The 23171-nt window shown below is 44.3% G+C and overlaps 1 protein-coding gene across 7 annotated transcripts in view; it reads right to left on the reverse strand.

The window, feature by feature from the left end:
* The window catches only part of LOC139989161 (cell adhesion molecule Dscam2), a 136774-nt gene that overhangs the window by 12798 nt on the left and 100805 nt on the right, over positions 1–23171 (reverse strand). For 6 of the 7 annotated variants that reach the window (XM_072007215.1, XM_072007213.1, XM_072007212.1 and 3 more), the window contains 6 exons: positions 19978–20227; positions 14677–14821; positions 13530–13792; positions 10635–10796; positions 4715–5056; positions 469–774 (listed from right to left, as the gene is read on the reverse strand). In XM_072007215.1, the coding sequence (XP_071863316.1) occupies positions 469–774; positions 4715–5056; positions 10635–10796; positions 13530–13792; positions 14677–14821; positions 19978–20227 (1468 nt within the window). Of the gene's footprint in view, positions 1–468; positions 775–4714; positions 5057–8968; positions 9251–10634; positions 10797–13529; positions 13793–14676; positions 14822–19977; positions 20228–23171 lie in introns of all 7 variants that reach the window. The other variant, XM_072007214.1, reaches the window with a different exon arrangement.

The raw sequence follows: 23171 nt of genomic DNA on the forward strand, positions 1-23171 counted from the left end.
TCTTTGTTTCTTTCGTTTGAAGATTCTTCGTTGCGATACTACGACACGGAGAAACGACAGAGACGAAGATCTATTTGTTATAAAGATCTACCATGTGTCCAATGACGTATACGTATGTGTCATGAATTTTTCTGAAGAGATTTTTATATGAACGAAGAATCTTCCATCATGGTATTATATATGTAAAATGAACAAGCGTATTTCAAGTATGTATATCCCACTCGTATTCAACTAAAACGAAAGATACTTGAGATTTTTCAGGAATATCTCTCTTTCTCTCTCTGTCTCTCGATAACTGGTCTGACAAGATCCTGACCATGGTAAATCAACGAAACGCTACTTTACTCTGTCTTTAATTCTCAAGATATACACCTCTATCAACGAAGAAAGAAAGGAAAAAGAAGATCGTTACCCTAGAGAAACGAAAAATTCTGACAATTTCTCGTTATTAAAATAATGGCAGCTTACCGTTCACCGTCAGATGTACGACTTTGCTGAGACCAGCGCCGATTCCGTTCACCGCCTCGCACAAATAAAAACCCTCGTGGTCTTCTTGCACTCGACCAAACACCAGAGAGCCGTTCGAGTGTATCCTCAGGTTCTGAGGGTGCTCGTGCGTGACGATGTCGCGATAATTGCCAGGTTTTTTGCCGCTAGCCCGCCGCCACGAAACCGCTGGCGGCGGAAATCCATCCGCGTGGCAATGAAGAACCAGTCGCGACATCCCTTCCGAGGCACGGACATCTTGGGGTTCCATCACCCAACGGGGTGGCACTGTTTCGCGGCATAACACACCGGTCGTTAGTTAGCCGTCCTTGGTATGCGGATTTCGCGCACCGTCGACGACCGTAGCATCTGAAATTTCATCGTTCCGCCCCTTCCCTCGCCATTTTACTTGCAGATCTCGTCGACTTTTAATGGATCTCCGCTGGCTGACAACCGCGTTCTCTCTTTTCCCTCGTTTTTTGCAGCAATTATCGCGGTCCGGCTTGTTAGTTCGTTGCGTTTCGCGGGACGACGGAACGCTTGGTTATCGCGAACGGAAACCGCCCGTCTTGAATTCGCCCATCACTCGCAAACGAGGGACACGAGAAAAAGAGAAATTTTTTTCATAGATGAATCTCGTTCGTTCGTACGTTCGATCTGTTCCCTCCGTTTTTGTCTTGTTTAAGTAAGGGAGAAAGGGAGAGAGGAATATTTCAGATGCCACCGCGTTCGTATCTAAGCTTATTGCGCCGAGGCGAGAGCGAACTTCTCGAATTGGCCTACTACAATTTCCTACTTCAGCGCAAAGTGAAACAAAAGACGTAGTTTGAAGGGTGCGCGCGCGGTCCACCGAGGGAAGGAAAATACACTCGTTCTAGCTCCCGGTATTTTTTTGGATCGTGCAAAATTCCGCGTGACACATTCTTCGTTGTGACGTACGTCTCTTCCCTCTGTCGACCGCTATAGTAATACAGGCAAACACAGGAACATATAGAGAGGAGTTCAGAAAGGTAGACACACGATTTCATCAAAAAAAAAAAAAAGAAAAAAAAAGAGAAAGAAAAAGAGTGACAAACGAGGTGAGAAAGTGCGCGTTGGATAAAACGAACAAGTGCGATAGTCGACAATTTTTCTGGTGACTCGTGACAGAACAGATCTATAAACGTAGGTGAACATTGTTAAACATCGTTAAGGGGCCACAATAAGATAGAGAACAATGCATAAGTCAGTGCTGTGCGGACATTTTGACTCAGGAATAATGCGGTGATTGTGCATTTGCGTACATAAACGTGAGGGGTCGTGGTCTTTTGTGTTTTCATCGAGTATTGATGCTAGCCAATTATTTTCGATGACCGAGTCTCACCGTAGACACAGTGATACCGTGGTGAATAATTCCTCGCTCTGTACAACGTACTGTTCTATGTATGCGTCGTCTCGTTCCCTTAAGAACGTTCCCGCATCCATAATCGTAGCCGATCTTTCGAGACGTGTTATAGCTGCTCGAATCAATTATTCGCCACGTAACACATTGAATCGGTGAAATTTATACATACGTGGATATCGATTAAGTGACCTCGGGCTAACGATTCGGAAGTAGTTTCCGAGGAAACAATAAGGTTTGGTCGTATATTAGGAATTGGTGCCAAGTGTTCCACGAGTGAACTATACAACCAAGGAGCAAACGGGAAGTGAAAGAAACGGAATCAAAAAAAAAAAAAAAGGAAAAAAGAGAAAGAAAAGAAGATAGGAAAAGGTAAAAATAGAGCAGAACGTGTTGGTGCATATATGCGTGTGCTGATCAAGTGAACGAGTCGAGAGACGGCGTTCTAAACTTATATTTCGAGGCGGCTGCTGATACTTGTACAAATTCAAGATGAAGTGGTGCTACGCCGAAGCCGAGTTTCGCAAAAGTGGCTAGTGCCCTTTCATGCAGAATCCCTTTCCTTCGGAGAATACCGCGATCGCTATTTCCGTATCGTTGAACTCCAAGTTTCGATACACGTTACGGTCCATTACGTTACATATTTCTTTGCTACTCGAATTCATCTCACGAATTGTCCTTTTTTGCTTATCAGTTCTTTGTTCGATGTTCTTGAGAATTTACTTTACGAAGAGACACGATATTTTCTTAAATGAAAAATCACCCAAGTCTACATACCTACACCCATCGAATGTTATGTATCCAATTTATCAAAAGGAAGCAAATTGAATCGTTTGCATAACAGAAATTAACTGAATTCGTTTGGCAAATTTAATTTCAGAAAATGATAGAAATATATAAAATATTTCAAATAATGTATTCGTTACGATATTTCGAGAATGAAGCGTCTGTGTACAGCTTCCAGTTCTCTAATCGTACTTGCACAAACACTAATTTCCATGAACAACCGCGTTCTAAACATAACATTACGGATATACATATATCAACAACAAATGTATGTAGACTTTCATGATCTTTTATATCTTTTCACTTCTTCTTCTTCATCGTTGAAGTACTTGAAATTTAATAAATATACGTAGATTTTTGCCATTGATCGTACGTTATATCCGGATCGCGGTATCTCGTCGAGCTCGAAGATCGGGAGAGGTGCGATTTCAGAGATGGTGCGCCTGTGAGATAGACAACTAGATAAAGTACGATGTGACCGTAGGTGATAACGCTATCATATTGTGCGGTGCTCAAGTGCGTTGGTGCATCGCGTTGCTGGCTGGGCGATTGCTGCTGCTGCGGCGGCTGCTGCTGCTGCTGCTGCGTTTCATTTTACGATTGTCCCCGGATATCCGATCTACAGTTTTTTTTGATCCCGCTTAACGTAACTATTATCGAAACGTGTCATTTCGAGACAAAAGTTCAATCACAAGCGTGTCGTCTCTATCTTCCCCACCCACCACCCACCCCACCCAGTATGCAGCAACTGTGCGTCCTCGTTCGTTATCCTATGAAATAATGGAGCGACAATGTACCATGTATTAATAGAAAAAATATCAGTATTTTTTATTCTAAACGATGTAGATCCAAACATCGGTTCCCTTTCAAGCTAACGATGGATTTATCATCGTTAAAGAAAAATAACCAAGAGTTAAATATTCTAGCGAACGAAGTAATCCGCAATCCTAGCTGATTCGTTCCCACGCTGCCTCGAATTCACGCGATTGCGATGGCTGCGGCGGCTGCTGCGGCTGCATTTACACGTGATTACACAATACCAATGGTAACAGTAATAATATAAAACATATATATGTACAGGCTGGCTCTCGGGAACGTTTAATTGCCTTTTGTGCCCGGTAAAAGATACGGGACAATGCTTGGCATACGGACACGCGATATTTTCGCGAGACTGAACGAGACGTGAGAATAATTTTACAGAGATGAAAATGTAACTGCGCCTACCTCTGTAACGTGAAAGACATAACCTTCGAAGGTAACATCGATAAAATTAGATAATTCATGACGTACAGAAGGTTCGGTATTAAACGATTTAACTACATCGCATGTATCACCGACGATGCTGTGTTAATAATATATCTTCATGAATATTCAATATAAGCGCAAAATAGTTGAGCACTTAAGTGTCTCCATTCCAGACAGCACGGTGACATCTTTTAGTGACGTTTTAACGGTGTCTCGTAACGTTCTACAAACGTCTTGAATACCAGAACATCTCGCAGAAGTTAGATTTGCTGCTCTATGGAAAATTTTTCGAATTCTTGTAAAGACGAAACTTTGTTAAGTTGTTAATTGTCTTACTGAGGAAAGCAATATCCCAGACTAGGTCATAAAACCTTCAAAATTTTAACGTTGTCGTATTAAAAACGTTGCGTGCTGTCTGGAAGCTTGCATATACGTTGATTCAACACGTTCCTCCCCGTTTAATCGCTTATCAATTATTCGTCCAATTATTTCACGATCAGATCTGAAACAAACAACAGTTCAAATCACTCACAAAAAAAAAAAAAAAAAGAGAAAAGGAACAATTTTTACTCTGTCATTTCACATAACGCAGAATCTCGGAGAAGGCCATCGAACGTTCCATCATGGAAGAAACCAGCCGGTGCACAGCAAAGATATCGACAAGATATAGAGAATAATAATAAGTGGTGCGCTGCCAGGTGCAAGAAAAAACGAACAGAAAGGTGAGTGAACGGTATTGAAGAATAGAGACAGTGTGTTATATAGGGACGAGCTTTGGTTCGTCCGCTGGTTCGGCTATCTCTCGGTCTACTTTACCACGAACGATCAACTCGGCCGTCCAGAGGACCTCGGCCACCGAATTGCGCGCCAGGCAAGTATAGTTGCCGGAGTGCGCGGCGTTCACGCGCTCGATAACTATGGTACTGGAATGGGCATCAATGTTGGTTACGCGTAGCCCAGCGGGTGTCTGCGTGTGTCTGGGACCGGTTATCCCGGTGTTCCCGAAGCCAGCTGGACTGGGCCCGGCGATCGGCTCGCCGTCCTTGGACCAGGCGATCGTGAACGGAGGATCGCCCTTCTCGACCATGCAAGTTACCTGAGCACGCACGCCCTCCGAGAGGTCCTTGTTAAAGCTAAAGGGAGCTATCGTAGGTGGAACTGCACAAAGAAAAAAGAGAAAAAAGAGATTCAAGTGACGTGAGAGTATGGTAACAGAGTGGTACGGTATATCGATGATGTGTAGAGATAGTATACGCGTGCTTCCAACCTATATACGATCGGTCATTTCTCTCGGTTTTGCGTCCAGAGTTCCAGGGATGTTTGCTTTCCGTTGACACGCCTCCTCCGTTGAATGATCGATGCGCATGTAGTTGCTTCGAAAATGTTTAGCATACGTGGTTCGAACTGTTCAACGCTCGAGATATATCACGATTGATGATGGAGATCGTGGCGTAACTACAGGGAGGGGTCGCGATCTCGCTTTGGCAAGTTGGAATTGTTTTTTCGATGGATTTTTCGCGAGTCGTTTGCATCATCAAAGTTGTTCCGGGAATCGATCATGGTCGAAAGTTTGGAAAGCTCGATCGGATCTTTCCGTTTCGGGAACGTCAACCGCTCCGTGTTAGTCGCGTCTCGATGCTCGGATAATCCTTCGACGTACGTTCTGTAACTAGATCTATCTCTACGTTCTAACAAAATCTCATCTCTAATAACGTGAAATCAGAGTACAATACGATGATGAGATCCCTGTCTCGCTATCGAAGTTCGTCCGTTCGTAATCTGGTATAGAATGTTGCTGCGCAAACATCAGACGTTCGTAGATAGAGGGACAGGATTTCACGTGTTTCGTTCTGCGCATCAGCCTCTCCAGCAATACAATTTAATGTCCTTTGAAGGATTATAGTATATCTATGCGTCTCTTTCACGTCCATTAGTCTACCGAAGCCAACGAATCTATCGTTAGGACTTGCTGTTCCCATTACGCTACCCGTAATGGATGCCGGTCCAACGTAATACGATAACATCAACGCTGCTTATCAACTCAGCTGCGCGTCATTACGGCGTACGCCATTATACGTATAGGATCGTATTAACATTGACGAAGTCACAGGGGGCGTTTCGACGCGGTTATAGCACGAATCAATAGCGGTTCGTTAATGAAATCAACCGCCTATTTATGTTAGTTGAGGTTATTAAAAGGGTTCGGATTATCGAGACACATCCCGTGATTTCGTCGGATATCCTATCTCCTAATCGAAATGGCGTTCAATAATTTTTACTTTGGAAATTCTCTTATCGTATCATTAAATATAAATCATATAAAAGGATTAAATTCTACGGATATTTTAACGATAACTCTCGTTTAATAACGTCACTCAAAACAACTTGTCTCGCTTATTACTCCATTTGCTGTGTCTTCCAAGTTGAAATTCGCATTTTCCTTGAATTACTCACTGGAGACCAACAACGAGTTTACCCTCTGCGCGGGCAGTCACGCTTAAATATAAGTCATTCATTGTCAAAAGCAACTCATGAATCCCAGATCTTTAAAGTTTCTTAATTTCTGTATAATTAAATTATGCACAATATCAGATCAGAGATTAATCCATCGGAAATTAAACAATCAACGTCGCTGAATTGATCACTTTGATTTCCATGTTGCTTATACGTACCTCTCAGAATCCTTTTTACATCCAACTCTAAATCACTCGTTTAACTACGTTAACCAACCAAGTTCTTGTATCGAATTACGTTGTCATGCTATTTTATAGTATTGAAACACATAGTCTATACCTCGGTTAACATCCAACGATATTACCACAATTCTCTATCCGTTTTCTAGGCAATCTTTCCGTCCTTTGGTTCTAGAATCAGTGGAGGATTGGGATGCAGCATTGTAAAACGAAATCGTCGTCGTTTCCCGAATATTTAGTCGACTGTGGACATGACTCTTCAACCAACGGTACGAGAAGCCGCCTTCTCGTCACGGCAGCGAAACTGGAACGTAATGCCGCGAAACGACAATAATAACTCGCCTCGTTGGCCCCGGTGAGAGAGATACACCCGCGGAGCACGGGATATTCAGTGCCCTAGAGGTATTAGAACAGAACGTGGTAGTTGTTTGAGAATAATTGAGAAACCGTAGCCGGGGTTGGCGGCGGATAGCGCAACGTTACACGAGTAATGCCCAAAGAGTTGCCACTGACCTGTGCTACGCAGCTGTACGAGATGTACACTGAACTACGTTCTCTGTGTGTCTCTTTGTATGTGTATACGTATATAAATATCAACCGAGTTACATGCAGCGCAACGGTTCGATAAACGAACAAACAAAACGAAGTTATACATGTTTGATGATAAACACGGCCGACGACTGCGTCGGAGCGAAAGAGATAGACGATTTTGTGACGGATCTTGCTCGCCCTGATAGTTTAACGAAAAAAGTGAAATAATTCGACTGGATTTTGCCTTTTTTGAAAAGCAGTTCGGACGTCGTGGGTGTAAGCTGAATTTCGTTTTTCCGATGTCCCGGTAGAACTCGCGATATCAGAAACGTTTCTTGGTAAAGAAGGATTACATCGGAACTGATGGAGTTGTATATAATGTTAAATAGATACGAATTAAACGTAATATCGACTACGTTGGAACGATATGATCCATCATACGACGATCGTGGAACCAGACAGCCAGACTCTTAACACATCACTCGCCGGGAAAGCAAAAGTAGAAGGAAATCGGGCGATCATTCACCGTGAGTGACAGTCGGTGCACGCATGCACGAGCGTGCAGCGCACAGAGATACGAAGCGACACGCGTAACCACGCATGCCGTTTCGGCTCGACGCTCGTCGCGATGGTACGGCGCGTTAAAATCACCCTTAGGCCGTTCGTTTCGTAACGTCGGCCAACAGTTTCGTTCGTTCCGCTTGCACTGATTTGTTCGTCCAGAGAGAATTCCAAGGATGAGGATGATGGTAGAGGGTTCTTTTTTTTTTTTATTGTCGAACACCACCATCATCGTCGTCGACAGACGACGAAAACGAGAAAAAGCTGTAGTGCGGCCGCGAGCGAGAGGAAACTCGCTAGCTCGCGTGTGTTACGCAAACGAGCATGGAAAGAGCAACGGAGGGAGAGGAGGAGATAAAAAAAGAGAGACAGAATCCTCGCCCGAGGATGAAGAGTGGCAACGATTGATCTTGCTTTACATCGGGAGTTTCCAACTGGTCGAGAGGTTCTGCTGTCGAGTGCCGCGTGACGATTAATATCGACGAGATGCGAGGGTACACTTTTTCCTTCGTTTTCCCTGGCCGTTTCACGGCCATTCCGCGTCTCTCGTCGACGGCAATTGCGGAATTTATCCCGGTAAGGGTGAAAAGAGAAACGAGAGGGAGGGAGAGGGAGAGAGGGAGAGAGAAGATCGCGTACGGCGCGGCAGTCGAATGGTAGAACAGAAACGAAGGAAAATAGAGCGTGAAATCATACGTCGGCGTGTTCGTTGGCTGTTTTAAATGGGAGACAGGCTGTGAACCGAACGAAAATTTCCTAACCGAGTTGTCGGAATTGGGGGGTTGGAAATAAAAGACGATCGTGGCTGAAATTGGTGACCGTAGAGAGAAAAAAAGGGACAGATTCGTAGAGTGAGTGAGAGGGGAGTTGGTGGAGTGAATGGGTTCGCGCGGCTGCTGAAAAGTTGTCGACTGACGAGCGGAAAACGCTTCGCCGCGCTTCGCGTGCCGCGTCACCCGTGAACTTTTCAATCGCCGATGATTATACGTGTTTGCGATGCCTTTCTCATGATCACGGTGACAAAATTTCCAAACGTTTCCGACATCTAGTACCTTAAATATAAATATCGTCGCATTATTTGCTCCAATGGTCGATTTTTATTAACCATGTAAGAGAAAGAAAGATGCCAATCACCGTGATCACTCGTCAGCATCGACGTACACAGCGTTCGAAAGTACTTCAAGTACCTACAGGTTTCGCGTGATTACTAAAGGAGGAAAAATCGTCGGGTCGAGAGAATTTATTTCCGAGTGGGAGATGAAAAACCGTGCCCGTTCCTGCGTACCATGGACCAATAGCGATGCCGTGCGAGACGTTTCGGCGGCATCGTTGCTCGCAACGCACGTATAGTTGCCATTATGCGCCGTGGTTGCGCTCTGTATCATCAACGTAAGATCGTATTCGCCGATATGATGGGTAGTCGTCTCCGTGGAATTCAACGGCCTGCCGTCCTTCAGCCAGGTGATCTTCAACGGTGAGTCGCCCTCGCTGACCACGCAGACCACGTGCACCCGCGCGCCTTCTTGTATATTGGCAGGAAAGCTAAACGGATCGATTTTAGGCGGTACTGAAAATTACAGGAGATCACGACACATTTTTACTTCATCACGGCCCGCAACGAACAATCTGCGCTCCTATGTCCGTCGAGTTTCGTCGCGAACATAGTCTCTATCAGTTCAAGGGACCGGAAGAAAATAATTTTTCCCTCTTTTCTTCTTTTTGTTCTTTTTCTTTTTTTCTTTTTCGTAAAATGATCGAGAGATCGTAAACGCGGAAGACGCGATTGAAAGAAGACAAAAGGCGTACGCATCGGTCGTTATCGTTCGATGCCTCATCGACGCGTAGTTTCAATCGCTCTATAGTCTCTTTCTTTTTCGTATTCCCGAAGCACCGACCAATTCGATTCGACCCGTCGTGCAACGTTTTCAATGCATTCCTGCCTCTCTTATGAAACGATCGTACCTTTTGTCGCGTCAACGTTATCCTCTCGACTATCGAGTCGAACAACGTAGTTGTAACATAAGGCTGATTATACATGTACGTATCTACTGGCTGTTTCATAATCTCTGGATATTCGATTTTTCTCTTTTTCCTAGAAAGATTCACGACACGTTTTTTTTTGCTTGTATCCTACCTGTGAAAACGGCTCAGCGCGATCGCTGCGGAAAAATCGTCGATCTGAAACCGTTATTAATCCAAAAAGAGTTTCACAGTTTTATCGATTCGGCGCTACAACTGGATATCAACAAATCGATTAAACAATTGTATAATCTGCATCGATATTTTGTTTACCTTTTGCTTCGATTGGAACAACAGCGGGCGTTATTGGTAAGTAATGGGTCGAGAGTTGATCAGATATCGAATTCTATATGGATACATTTATAATACACGGTGTATTTTGATCTCGAACGAAAAAATTATATTCCAATTAGGAAACACGAGTACATTATCATCCGCGACGGAAGAAAATCAAGCCGGATAGAATTTCCCCCGAGTATATGATTTCAATTTAGGAATATCGACGGAACCGTTCAATTTTATCTATCAACAACGAATCTCAAAGGAAAAATGAAGAAAGAAAGAAAAGGAGAAAAAAAAGAAGAATTATTATAAAGTTCGAACGTCGTTTCGAGAAACGAAACGGAACGTCTCAAGTTTCTCAAAGTTTGAATCACAAGTAGCGAGCAACGCACGCCTCGACGAGTGACTTTTCCCCGTAAAGACTCGACGTCGCGTCGTTGCGTTCCACGGAGGTTGTCTCGCGATTACAAGGACGGTCGTCTGGAATCAAGTTTCTCCGTGCTAAAATTCTGACAGAGCGTGCATCAACTCTGGTGACGAGAGATATATCGTTAACAAACGCAACGCTGTTATTTCAATGCGAGCAAATTCATAGAATTACGACAGGAATGACAGAGACGATTAAAACACAGACAGAGATGAAATTTTACCTTTCACTTCGATGTGAACCGTCTGGGAATCGGAGCGGCCTTGTTTGTTCTTTGCCGTGCACGTGTATGCGCCGTGATCGGTGCTTCTGTCGACGTGATGCAGTACCAGAGTTCCATTTGGGAACACTTCCTGACGTCGACTCGTCGGTAGCACTTTCCCGTCTGTGGATAGCAAGGAAACGTTATCTCAGTTCGACGGTCAAATTTTTAAGCGAATTCAAGACAATTCTTTGTCTTATCCGGAAACGAATGGAAATAGTACGAGAAAGTTGGGGGAAAGATACTTTGTTGACGTTGTGATTCTTTGTCCACCTGCAATTGGTCGTTTAAGGGCACTTTCTTGTCTTTGAGCGAGGATGGAAGTTAGAGAAAGCGAGTGTTCGTGCTAGAATATCGATGTTGAGTGACGATTCGGAGAATACGCGTAAAAATTTGGCATGCACGATGTCACGTAAAGATTTGATAGCGCGTGGTAAAAGAGTGCAACGCGTGTGAGATTTCCGCGAATGCGATTAAGAAGCGAGAGTTTGCGTGAGCCGTGGAAGAGTTGAAAATGAAATTCAGAATTCAGAGTTCGAGAGAATCGAGTCGTATCGAGTGATAATCGATCGTACTCTTTTACCATTCGTCGTATAATTGAACTACTGTGTTGTTTCTGTGTTGTTGGATATAACCGATATCTATCAAGTAATTTTATATTCTTGAGGAAAAATCTGTCTGTAATTTAATACGTTCACAACATCGAGAGAAATATTGCTGCGATTTTGTTAGACGCTTCTACAAGGAGGATAAGTAGAACAAAAAGTTTCGATCAGCCAATCGATCTGGAAGAGTCGAGTATCACGCGCTGACATACTTATCGAATTCGAAACGAGAGCACTCGCGAGACCTTTTCCATTATCGTTGGATGAAACCACCACCCAGGATAGTTTCATGACGCGCGCCTAAGCGACGAACTTCGTCCACACGCAAACTTCCTGGCTTCTCGGCGTAAAATCGTCGATGTCGAGTGTAGTTGAGCCTTCAATACGCTTTCGTAGCGGCGAAGGACGACTTTGAAAGTGTTACGGGGGGTATTGCGCGCTCGACGTCACGCTAGATCGCTCGTAAAAGGGAGAAAGTTACGGGGGCAACGTTTGAAACTTTTCCAAAAGTTCGGTTCATCATTACCGGAAAAGAAACGCTCGAACTTGCTCGTTCCCGTTCGGATGGCGGCGGCAGCCTAGAGTTTCTCCGGTCGACGAAATAAAAGCTCACGAGCTCTCTTTCGTTCTCCAACCCTCTCCCTTTCTATCGCGCCTCTTTCTGCCGTCATAGCTTGCGCTTGGCAAAAAGTTCATTTAAACCGCTAGAAAAACCGACGGTACTTTCAGTTGCTCTGAAATTCGTCTCCTTGCCGGGCAGATTTACGAGGACGCGCGCAAGGCAACTTATTTACGGGCTCTTTATGCGCCGCGAACGTTTCAATTCCCGCTTTAATCTTTATTTTCCACGCCACGGAGACACGAGAAGTCGAAAAGGATAACTTCGTAAGGTAACGGACGTTCGAAAGATCAGAGTAAACACCTTCGAGATTTTGAAAATACAAAGACCGCGAGAATAAGTTCGTTCGAGTCTCGCGTCCTTCGCGATAAAGCGGTCTTGCGTATTTCCGAACTCTTCTCACCGGTAACTTAATAGCGCGATGGCGTTTTCATGAATAAATGGATGGCTTACGGTCCGAGTTACTGTATTTTGTATAAGTGTATTGAATTTATGTATGTTTCGAACTGATATCATTCTTAATGTATATTTAACTATTGTATTCATTCTCCTCTTTTCGATTTATCAAATAAGATATAATATAATCTATATTGAAAATAATTGTGGAATTGGATTTAACGTACAGAAAAGTAGTTAAAGATTTGTTGAAGTGATCGCCACTTCTAAGAAAACTCTACATCTGGTCTTCGGTTTTCTCAAGCGCTTCAGAGTTCTTTTAGTCTCAGGGTAACATTGCTAGCGTGCGGATCTGGACCAGCTTACATTGTATTCCACACTTCGTACTTTAATATTCACAATATATATACACTTACAATACCTTACAATTTACCCACGCGTTTCTTTGATTCCACATACATCAAATAACCTTAACAAGATTGAATCAAGCTTTTTTCAATCAAATAAGTCGAAAATTCGGAATAGAATTATTTCGTACGACGCTCCGTTTCAGAGGAAATCGAGTTTGAAAAATTGTCAGCTATACATTAACGATTAAGTACGAGGAAACAATTCATAGAAGGTTATTCTACGTGTGAAAGTAAGTAAAAGTGCAGAATATGACTTTCCGTTTAAGGCCTGGTTTCCAAGAAAATAAAGTTTAAACATATTCGAATACGAACTGGTCTTGTATACGCGCACGATATATATTTTCAAATTTTATTCTTCACGAAACTGAAGCATCTTACGAGAAAAATATAGTCTACATTTTCTATTTAGTTTCAAATGTAGTTTAAACCCCTGTCGACTATTTACTCTCGTTCAGTGCGCAATTAGCCAAATTTTAGATATATTTGTTAAATCTTCGAATTTTTTTTTTCGGAAACGAAACCTCAAATGAGAAAATGTATACCAAATTTTTGTCTTATTGTATTTCTTTCACGTAGAATCAGCCTCTGCCCTGTCGCATTACGACCATCGTTCCGATCTATATAATTAAGTGTTCCCAAAAAAAGGAAATTAGATTTAGAAGAAAAGAACATTTTTTTTTTGTTGAATTTTTTTTCATTGAAATGCGTTGGTTAGCTATATATTATAAAACAAGAATCAATAAAAATTTCGATTATTCAGCGATCAGAGTGATCGGTGCAAAGATTCTCATGGGCTACGCCACTGAAATAACTAGCGAACACTGACCTTTCTCCCAAGTGATGCTCGCGATTGGGAAACCAGCGACCGGACATTTGATAACGGTGGTTTCGCCAGCCACTGCGCCGTAGTTCCCCATCGGTCGTACATGGGGCAGGCCGTAAATGTTGAGACGGGCCGAATGGTGAACCTTCGCCATCCGGTTCGCTGCTGTGCAACGATACTCCCCGCCGTCCTCCACGTGAACCACGCTGATGTTCACGTGCGATATTACGTCACCATGCACCGTCACATACTGGCCAATCATAAACCTGTGGGCAAGCAGCAGAGATTCCGCACGGATTGTAGCGTTACGTTACGCTCGCAAAGTCAATTTCTCATTTAGCGCGTCAAGGAAAAAAAATTTCGCAGGCGAACCGTCCAATTTTCGGGCTGCCTGGACAAGGTAGTTCGATCTAATTTTCATCGCAGCACCTACAAATTGTATTTGCAAATAGAGGAAGCTAACTCTGTTTTACGAAGCTAGCACGGATATTTAAATAATTCTAACGCCATATAAATTCACAAGATCGACCAAACAAAGTTTAACCAACGAGATTATCAAAACTGTGAAATTCTCTCCGTATCCTAGCGTCACGCGAACCTAATAATCTGAATCGAATCGGCTTTTGTAAATCTCGCGTCATCTAATATTTTGCTGGTTTATTGGATCGTATGGTGGAAAATCAAAAAGCGGATGCGCGTTTACCACGCGTTTGTTCTCTATAACGAAATCATTATCGACTCGATCACGAGTCGCTTAACACCGTAAATCAACCGAAGCGACTCGATATAAAAGAAAGGAAAACACAGGTGGATACATTATTAATAGCCTGCACGCGATCCCGTCAAATCTATCATTCTAAATCGAGCGACTCTAAAAAGTTTAGACTGAGCCTGGTTGATTGGTAATTTTCCCCTCAATTGGTTCGGAGAATCGAAGCCCGCAGGCAGGTATCCGTTCCCACGGGACCTGGCGTTATAACGTTCGTAAGCGGTCTGATTTTCCATCGGCCTGCGGTTTAATAACCGAAAATAATTGTGTACACACTATCCATCGATTTCTAATCTTTTTCTCTTTCTTATTTCCCGTTCGTGGCTCCTTCCGCTCTTAATCTCCTGGTTGAGGCGTAAGAGTGAAAAATGATGTTGTTACCTGTCGTTTTGTGGAAGAGGAAACCCGTCCAGAGTCCAAGAGAAGTGCGGCGTCGGGTTTCCGGTGGCGATGCACTTGAGCGACACCGAAGGGCCAGGCTGGATGGTCTGTTCGATGAATTTGTACAGAAGTTGCGGCGCCGCGTCTGAAGAGCGCACCATTAAAGTTTTAAACGCTTCCCGATCGCCGTGGCGGAACGTCGAAGAGCAGTTTTTATAATTACGCGAAGGACGCCGCGTTAATGGGCGTTAAAGCGACCGAAGGTGAACGAAAGCGTGGAATAAAATTTTCTTGCGCGTGGTTCCAACGATTTTACAGATACCGTACGCGTTCCGTGCAAAACTCATAGATTTTTCATTAATAAAAAAAAAAAAGTTAAAAAAAAGAAGGAAAGGGGAGACAGAAAATATGTTGTAGGTAATTCAGTTGGTTATTTTGTTCCACGTTTTCATTTTACCGTTTCGATGAAAAATCGCATTTTTTTGCCACTCTCTCTCTCTCTCTTTCTCTCTTTCGCGAAGGGAGGAATTGTAATTCGACGGGGGTTAGGCGATGTTCTCCCTCCAGCGAAGCGCTCGCGGTGCAACCGAAAACTAAATAACGTATCCAGCACATTACGCCGGGCCAGCGTGTTTCAATTTCACCAGGTGAATCGATCGTACTGAATTCACCCAGAACACATCCAGATTTCGAAATAATTCAACAGTGCGTGGATACACGCTATAAGCAGTTAAATGCATGCAAATTATTCGAAGGGATTTGACCAATGGAGAGTTGCTTCCTCCAATTATACGGGTCCTTTCCTTATTACGCGAGAACCGTAATATACGAAACAGATGGTCGTCGATTCAGCCGATAACTTGGACCAACTCCATTCTACATGCCGTCGCACCTCAGTTTCTGTATCATCGATATTCCACCTCCTCCTTGTTTATACGAAGGCCAACTCTACGTAGAACGCATCGCGATTATGTTAACCGAGTCCGTGCTCGAATTCATTCAAATCTCAAAGTTCGTCCACGCGGCGGAGAATTCGTACGGGGTCAAACATCGGGCAGCTAGTTGCCGGGTGAATATTGAGGCGGTTGCACCTGGTTCAGGTGGCCCCTGGGTGTCTGGGGTCACGCACACACAAGGAGGCGGCGCGTACGTTCCATGGAAACGATCCTGGCTCGCCGCAACGCGGGGTATTATGCACGCAACATTTACATGACAAGACCTGTACGCGGGCAGAACTATCGATCTGCGGTTTGACGCCTGAACTCGAGTGCCGCCTAGTGAATTAACCCCAAATTATAGAGCCGACAATAACCGAGCTGCACAGAGTTGCGCGGCTGTTTGCTCACGGTGTAAATCAGGATGCCGTATTGCCGAATGCCACGCCCTGTTTCGCGGACCGCATATTATTCTACGGGGGTCTGCCGCTTTCGTTGCCATTCAACCCATAGACCGATTATCGAAAACTTCGCAGCATATCGCCCACCAAGCGTCCACGATATCGCCCAGAAGCTGCAGTCGTTCGATGCTTCTCCTCTTCAACTTGCGCGTAACGAGCCGAGCATCGATGTTGTTTTAGTATCATCTTTGATATCATAGAATTTGATATCTGGTATTACAGGAGCACGATGAAATATCGATTCAGTATAGAAAAAAATATCTTTTCCGGATTAAGAGGATACCCGTGTATTTTTATTTTCGTACGCCTGAAAGTTGTTGGTTCTGGAATTATTACTGGACGTTCGGTAGGAATTTGTAGTTATTCTCGAATGCAGAGAAATTCTGAATCCAATCTGGCAGGGTTTAGCACGTGCGGCTTTGATGAGGCTCCAAGTGGTTCGTACTGGTGATCAGATACTCGCAGTAGTACGAGTCGGCCATACGGTTGTCATTACGCGGTTGTTATGGAAACGTCGGAATAATTGTTCTTTCTTGCATTACATGTGCTTCGCGTTGCGATTACTCACTCGATCGCCTATCGAATTTCACGTCAATGAATCCACGATATAAAAGTTTAGAACCAACTTTTTGAAACGATTGTCTATAGAATTTTCATTATGCCCACCGATTATTTGATTAGGAATAATGATAATTTTTTAAATTTAAAAAAGCTTGTAATAACGTTTTAGCGTATTTTATCTTCTGGTATGTGGATTGCGTGGAAACGCAACGGATCACGTTGATAGGAAGCAGAGCGTATCGGACGACGCGGTGCGACGCAACGTAATTCGACAGGAAGACATTATTTACCGTGGCGTGATTGCCAGTTCTGTAAACGCGTTAAAGCGGTATAAATAAAATGGAAGTTTGCCAGTATCACAAATGACGCTGGGATTTCTGGCGTTCTATGAAAATGATGACGGGGTATTACCGTTCGAAATTACCGTTCGGTTCGTTCCGAACACCCCTTTATTGTTACGTTCATTTAAAAATAAAGCGCTACACACGCTTGACCCGAATCGGACGGAATATTGACTTATGCTATGGTCAGGTGAAAAATTTAATACCGGTATTTTACAAAATATTTCGCAATTTCACGACCGACAGAATTTTCTCGCGGAATTATTTGGCTTGCTGCCAAAATTCCCCTTCTCTCTAATTCTTTTCCCTGACCATATGTACGTTCCATAAACCGTTCTGCTATCTCCGGTAAAATAAATTGGTAGAAGGAAAGAGAAAGAATGGGAGATAGGGAGAAAACAGCACGCACGCAGTGAATAGAAGAATTCTACGTTACGCGGACGTACATCTGTTTCCTCCTTTTCAAAGTCGGTTCGATATCGCTACAAAAGTTGGCCGCTTTGATTCTTTCCCTTTGTTACGCGATAGGATTAGTCCGATTCCAATTATTTCGAATTGTACAAAGCGATACAACACATCGAGACGGAGAAAGAACGAGAAGAGGAGAAAGAACGATTTCGATTCTCGCTCGTTTTTCCCGACTGCCGTCCGGTTAAATGCATAAATTATTTAAAAGGACAGTAGTGTTGGTCGATGAAAAGGAGACCGTGCGTCCGCGTGAACAAAAGGAACGTACAAACGGGGAACGTCGTGACTTATCGGCGGACGGAAAGGGAAAGTTATTAACTGCGGAGAGCTGAACGTGTTCTCTAGCCGCCAGACCGAACGATCGGCGGAATTCCAACTTTTTTCGACGTTTAAAAATTTCCACCGTGCTATGCCCTGACTGAGAAATAGAGTCGAGCTGGGAAATAAACGAACGCCTGTCTTTTCTCTGCTCTTTCCGTTCGACGAGGACATCGTTCAATACGAGCTAGAAGCACAAACGTTAGTCGAATAAAATAGACTCTTCGTCTTCGTTAAATTAGTTACAAGTAGTAGTTTTAGAGGAAAGTTCGAGCTTGGACGTTTCTGATACTTTGCTCTCGCGCGGCGATAGTCCATATCCATCAGTTACGAATTCCATGTTATTAAAAGTACGTTTCTCGTGCTAAAACATTTTTCTCGATGCACAATTTCGCTGGAACCAGAATTTCCTCCAACTAAGAGTCAATATTACACGTCGCGCTCTTATGATTCTTTCCTGCTATTTGATCCGTCTTTCCAGAAACGTTAACGTGCTTTCGAGTACTTGTTCTCGCGTCTCGAAGTAGTTGGTTAAACAAGAGGTTCGTAGATGGAAGATGGTAAACGAAGACATCGGTACTCGAAACATCCAGCAGCCAGTGAGAAATGTCGGCTGATGCCTCAGTCTCGTGTACGTGACACTAAGACGAAAATAGCGGTAGGTATGTACGTGCACTTAAGACGGTCGACTGACAGCGTCGTCGTTTAAGGTAATGGATTATGTCACATGGAGTAAGACCTTTTCGTCGACGACGCCAGTTTTAAAGACGTCAGTCGGGGAATATTTGGCCGACGAAGCGGCCATCCGTCCTGGCCACTGCGGCGTTCGTTTTTGCGCGGGAATTTCGAGCGGATACCAACACTTTTAAGCAACGTTCTCGTCTCTCCGTTCGCTGGCGATGCGTTTCTTTCACTCGACGAGCTGGCGGCGGCCTCGCCCGGCTTCCCACCCTCGTGACTAAGACAAATGGTATGTATTTATTTCACGGCACGCCAACCAGTGGATTTCTCCTTTCTCCATTATGCATCGCCCTCGTTAAGCATTTTTTTTTCTCTTCCTTTCGACGCTTCTCTCCTGCTTTTTCTCCTTTCTTTTCGCCGTTTTCCTCGCCCTTCCTTCACCCTTTCCTTTCGTCCGCCATGCCTCATTCTCCTTCTCGTTCCTGCACGACTCGCGCAGTCTTATTTCCCATCTACCTAGCCAGACCGAGCTTTTTGTCGCGTCGCCCTTCTCGAACTTGGCTCGTTCCGTCCGCGAGAATGGGTTTAGACCGCGGAGACGCGACGAGATCGGGATAGAAACCGACGGAATAATGAAAGAATTCGGTTGAACGAGGGATTTCCTGGGGACACAGATAAGGGCGAAGGTAAGAGAAAGACAGAGTACCGTTCGCTGCAAATAAGTTGGAAGGGGTGAGCAGCCGGATGCGACGAAGCGTGGAATCGTGTTGCCAGACTGGATATAAATTCCAGATGAAATTCCAAACTAAAGGTTCGCAGAATTTTATACTTGGTTCGATATCGATTGGTCGATGGATCTAAGTCGAAAGAAGGGCCTCCTTCCTCGTCGTTTCTCGCTCTAAGGGTCGACCGAGAGCCACGGATGCGTATCAGAAGGCGAACGTGCCCGTTAATTAAAAATATTCAACCCATCCGACCGGACAAAGTGTCATCGTAATACGTAGCCCTCCTTCCTTCTTTTTTGTAGCTCGTTTAACGGACTTAATTTCGCGAATGGTCGATGAAAAGCTATCAAAAAAAAAAAGTCGACGAGGTAGTCGTGCGAAAGTTTTGCGATGGAGACCAAGCCGGTGCTTGGTTAACGGGTAATAGCTTTAATTTAGCCTTATTATTTTCAAACGAGACTTTTATAAAACTTCCATGGAGCTCGTGGAACTCGCTAGGGAGGAAGGTTACGAGCGCTTAGGTATACTAATCCGTCTTGACTCTTTGCGCAACGCCTTTAAGTACGTCTTCGTGTTGTACGAATTACGCGCGGCGGGGAGCAGAGTGAGGGGTTACTTTGGTAACGCCAGCTATGGGGTCTAACGCCAGATATATTTTCATTGGCCTTAAATTTTTAACTTTCGAAAAGGTAATTTCGCGTGCCAGGGCCACGGCGTTAACAGCCTCCGGTCTCGTCCATTTCCCCCGTCTTATCCACGCACTGTTCATAAAACAGGGGCGAATGAGAGTTTAAAAGTTAAAGCGACTCACCCCCTAGTCGAAGCTCCGCGGTCGCCTGTACCATCTCGTAGTCGTTCTTCGCGAAGCATTGATACATTCCTTTGTCGTCCCTCACCACAGAGGAGACGCGCAACGTCGAGCCATCTTTCCCCGTGATCTTGCTTCTACCAGAGGCGCTTTCTCCCACGGGAAGTCCGTCCTTGGTCCAGAAGATCACCGGGATTGGTTGGCCAGTGACGGAACACTGAAATTCCGCGTCCTTGCCGAGGTCGACGGTGACCTGCAACAGTTATCGATTCCTAGCTCACGTTCGCCAATAAATGTCATATTTAATATCCTCGGCTGTCCTCGGAACTTAATATCGTTCCGAAGGAAAAGTTGGCCGATTTCGAGTGGATTCTGCTTTCGAGCTACAGCAGCTGTGCGATGTTCCTCTCGACGTGAACATCGATTCCGGCACGAGCGTGTATAACCGAGAAAGGATTTCGAGAAGCTAACTACCCGATACCAGCTCGCTATATCTTGTACGATAATTTTTCAACGCGTTAGCGAACTAACGGCTGCAGATTTTATGACTACCGATATCTGATAGTACTTGCGTGATTCTATTCTAAGGATGGCTCGTTATACATTATGTATAATATATACGTCTATTAGTTGGCAAGAGGAGCACGTATTTTTTAATTGTAACGGCGGAAGATAAAGATCCGATTACAGGGTTCTTTGGAATCTGGCGCGTGCACAAAAGACGATAGATAATATCATGGTTGAGCTTTGCTCGCGGCGTTTGCCAAGAAGAATCGCCATATTAATACCAGACTCCAATTTCCTTTCCCATTTTGGAAACTTCGACGAAGTATCGATTCCGGGAAGGCATCCTTTGATCTCTGTCAAACGTTTCGTCGAAATTATCAGAGATCGGAGCTTTAATGCGCGGTAGACAGCTTTGTAGAGGTCGATACAAACGTGATCGTGAAAAAGATAGGAGGACGAAGTGGCACGCGATCGTTTCGGAACGTCGCACCGCGCTGCGAGAAAACGCCTAACGTGCTTAGGCACAACGAGGCGAATTCCAGTACACCGTGCGCGAGCATACCGGCAAATCGAATGTCCTGTTTGGTATTTCATCGTCCACCTTCGAGAGCTTAATTGCTTCCGGGTCGCGCGGTCATTTTCCTTTGATCAGTTTGCCCTCACATCTGATTTATCTATTAACGAGAATCGTTCTCTGTAAACGAGTTATAGCGAGCGGTTCAACAACGAAGCTTTGATATACGAAACAATAATAAGTCGCGAGACGATTCAATTCTTGATACGATTGTTCACATTTAACTGCAACTACATATCGAAAGATACTCGATCATATTACCGGATATGAAATGGACAAGACACCGGATCTCGTTGCAGCAATTTACGTAATGTCTAGAGAGTATCGATGTATTATTTTCCATTACATTCCGGTGCCTCCTGATGTAAATTATTTACCATTCTAATTACTCGGGAAACTGGTACTATAATATGCAACAATGCTTAGCACACCGTTATTATTATGTTACAAGCATCGGAACGCTCCTAATGGTAGGATTAACCGGTGCTAAGTAGAAAAGACAGAGCTAGGCAAGATAGAACGCATGTCTACCACGAGGCATTGAATCCGATGTACCGGAACGCGGTTGAATGGAGTGGCTTACTGGCATTTCCATATGCATTTTCAGTCGCTTAATTGATCACCGATCGAGGAAACGAGCCTTTGATCTAGCTAGGAATCTCGTCTTATGTATTATTGAAGAGACCCGTTTATTCGGTCATTGACGATATACGGCAACGACGATTCTGCGCCCTGATTACCACCGATATATCAATACACATACGCCCATATGGGTGTGCAATGTACATTGTATAGTGTACACTTTGGGCCGGGTTCGCGTTACGTCGACCGCCCTCGGGTCATGAATTTCGAAGGCGTTCCATGCGTCAAAGGCTCGTGGAAGAGATTCCTCGGGCACATAATACATCGAGCGTGCACCGATCGATGAAAAAGGACCAATTTTCTCCGGCATGGTTCGACGAATTGCAATAAACTTGCCACGGGATCTATATTCAAATTGTAGGATCGCGAGGTCAATTTCCTCGGTTTACGGGGCGCGAACAGTCGGTTCAAGGGCAGAGAAATTCGACGAGAGGCGTCGCGTGCTGAATCGAGCCACGACGACGGCCATTAAATATTGTCAAGAGGATCGCGCGCGTTGCTCTCGCCTGGCTTCTTTTGTTCCACGACCTCGAAGGAAACTTTCTTTCAAACCGAAGACCGCTTTAAATATCCTTTGATACGGTATTCAAGCAGCCGGAGGAAGGAATGGGAAATAAGATGCGCAAGGATGCCACCTTTAAAGGCGACCGAGCGAGCTGGCTGCAAGGGGTGAAGGAACAAGAAAAAAAAAAAGGCGAATCTGCGAGGGCGTCGAGTTGCACCTCGATCCACGCTTTGTCCCCGTTGTTCTTGTCTCCTCCTCACGCTATCGTGGCGTTATTACGACGACCAGCGATGCGTTTACATTGTCGATATAACCACAATATAGACCGACTCGATGTCTTACTTCGAGGCGTCTCCTATACCGGGTAAATGGAGTAACAGAAGATAGAGAGAGGGAGGGAGGGAGAGAGAGAGAGGGAGAGGGAGAATTATTGCGAGAATGTCTAGAAAAATAAGGGCAAATAATCATAAATTTTGTGGAACGTGTACAAGACTGTGTGCTCAAGTTGGAGTGGAGGAATGCAGCGGAATTTTCTCGATTCGCTACGCTCGCGAGAACGTCGTCGAGTAAACGTTCCATAGGATTAGAAGAATGGAACGATCTTTGTTATGTGAAAACAGAATAAATCGGATTGCACTGGCTTATTTCCTTTTCTGTGTATTCCACCTGCCTTGTATCAAGTATCGCGACAAATTTTTGGTGCGACGAAAAATTTGGGAATCGGTCCACGTAGCTACGTTGTTAAACTGCGATTTTTGAGGCAGAAAGAGGTAGCCCCCGTCGTGGTTATCTGTTTAAACAGTCGATCAAAAAGTTTATTAAGTGGAAGTTCGCGTTAAGAAGCGTTGCGTGCGATCGGAAAACGCGACGATGCTTTTAATAAAGCGAGGACAAAATAGGCTACGTTAATGGAAGGAAGCCCCATCGAAGCAAATGCTGGCTAATACACGAGAGAATTCATTCGTCCGC

The sequence above is a fragment of the Bombus fervidus genome, chromosome 7 (genome assembly GCF_041682495.2).
Source record: "Bombus fervidus isolate BK054 chromosome 7, iyBomFerv1, whole genome shotgun sequence".
NCBI lineage: Eukaryota > Metazoa > Arthropoda > Insecta > Hymenoptera > Apidae > Bombus > Bombus fervidus.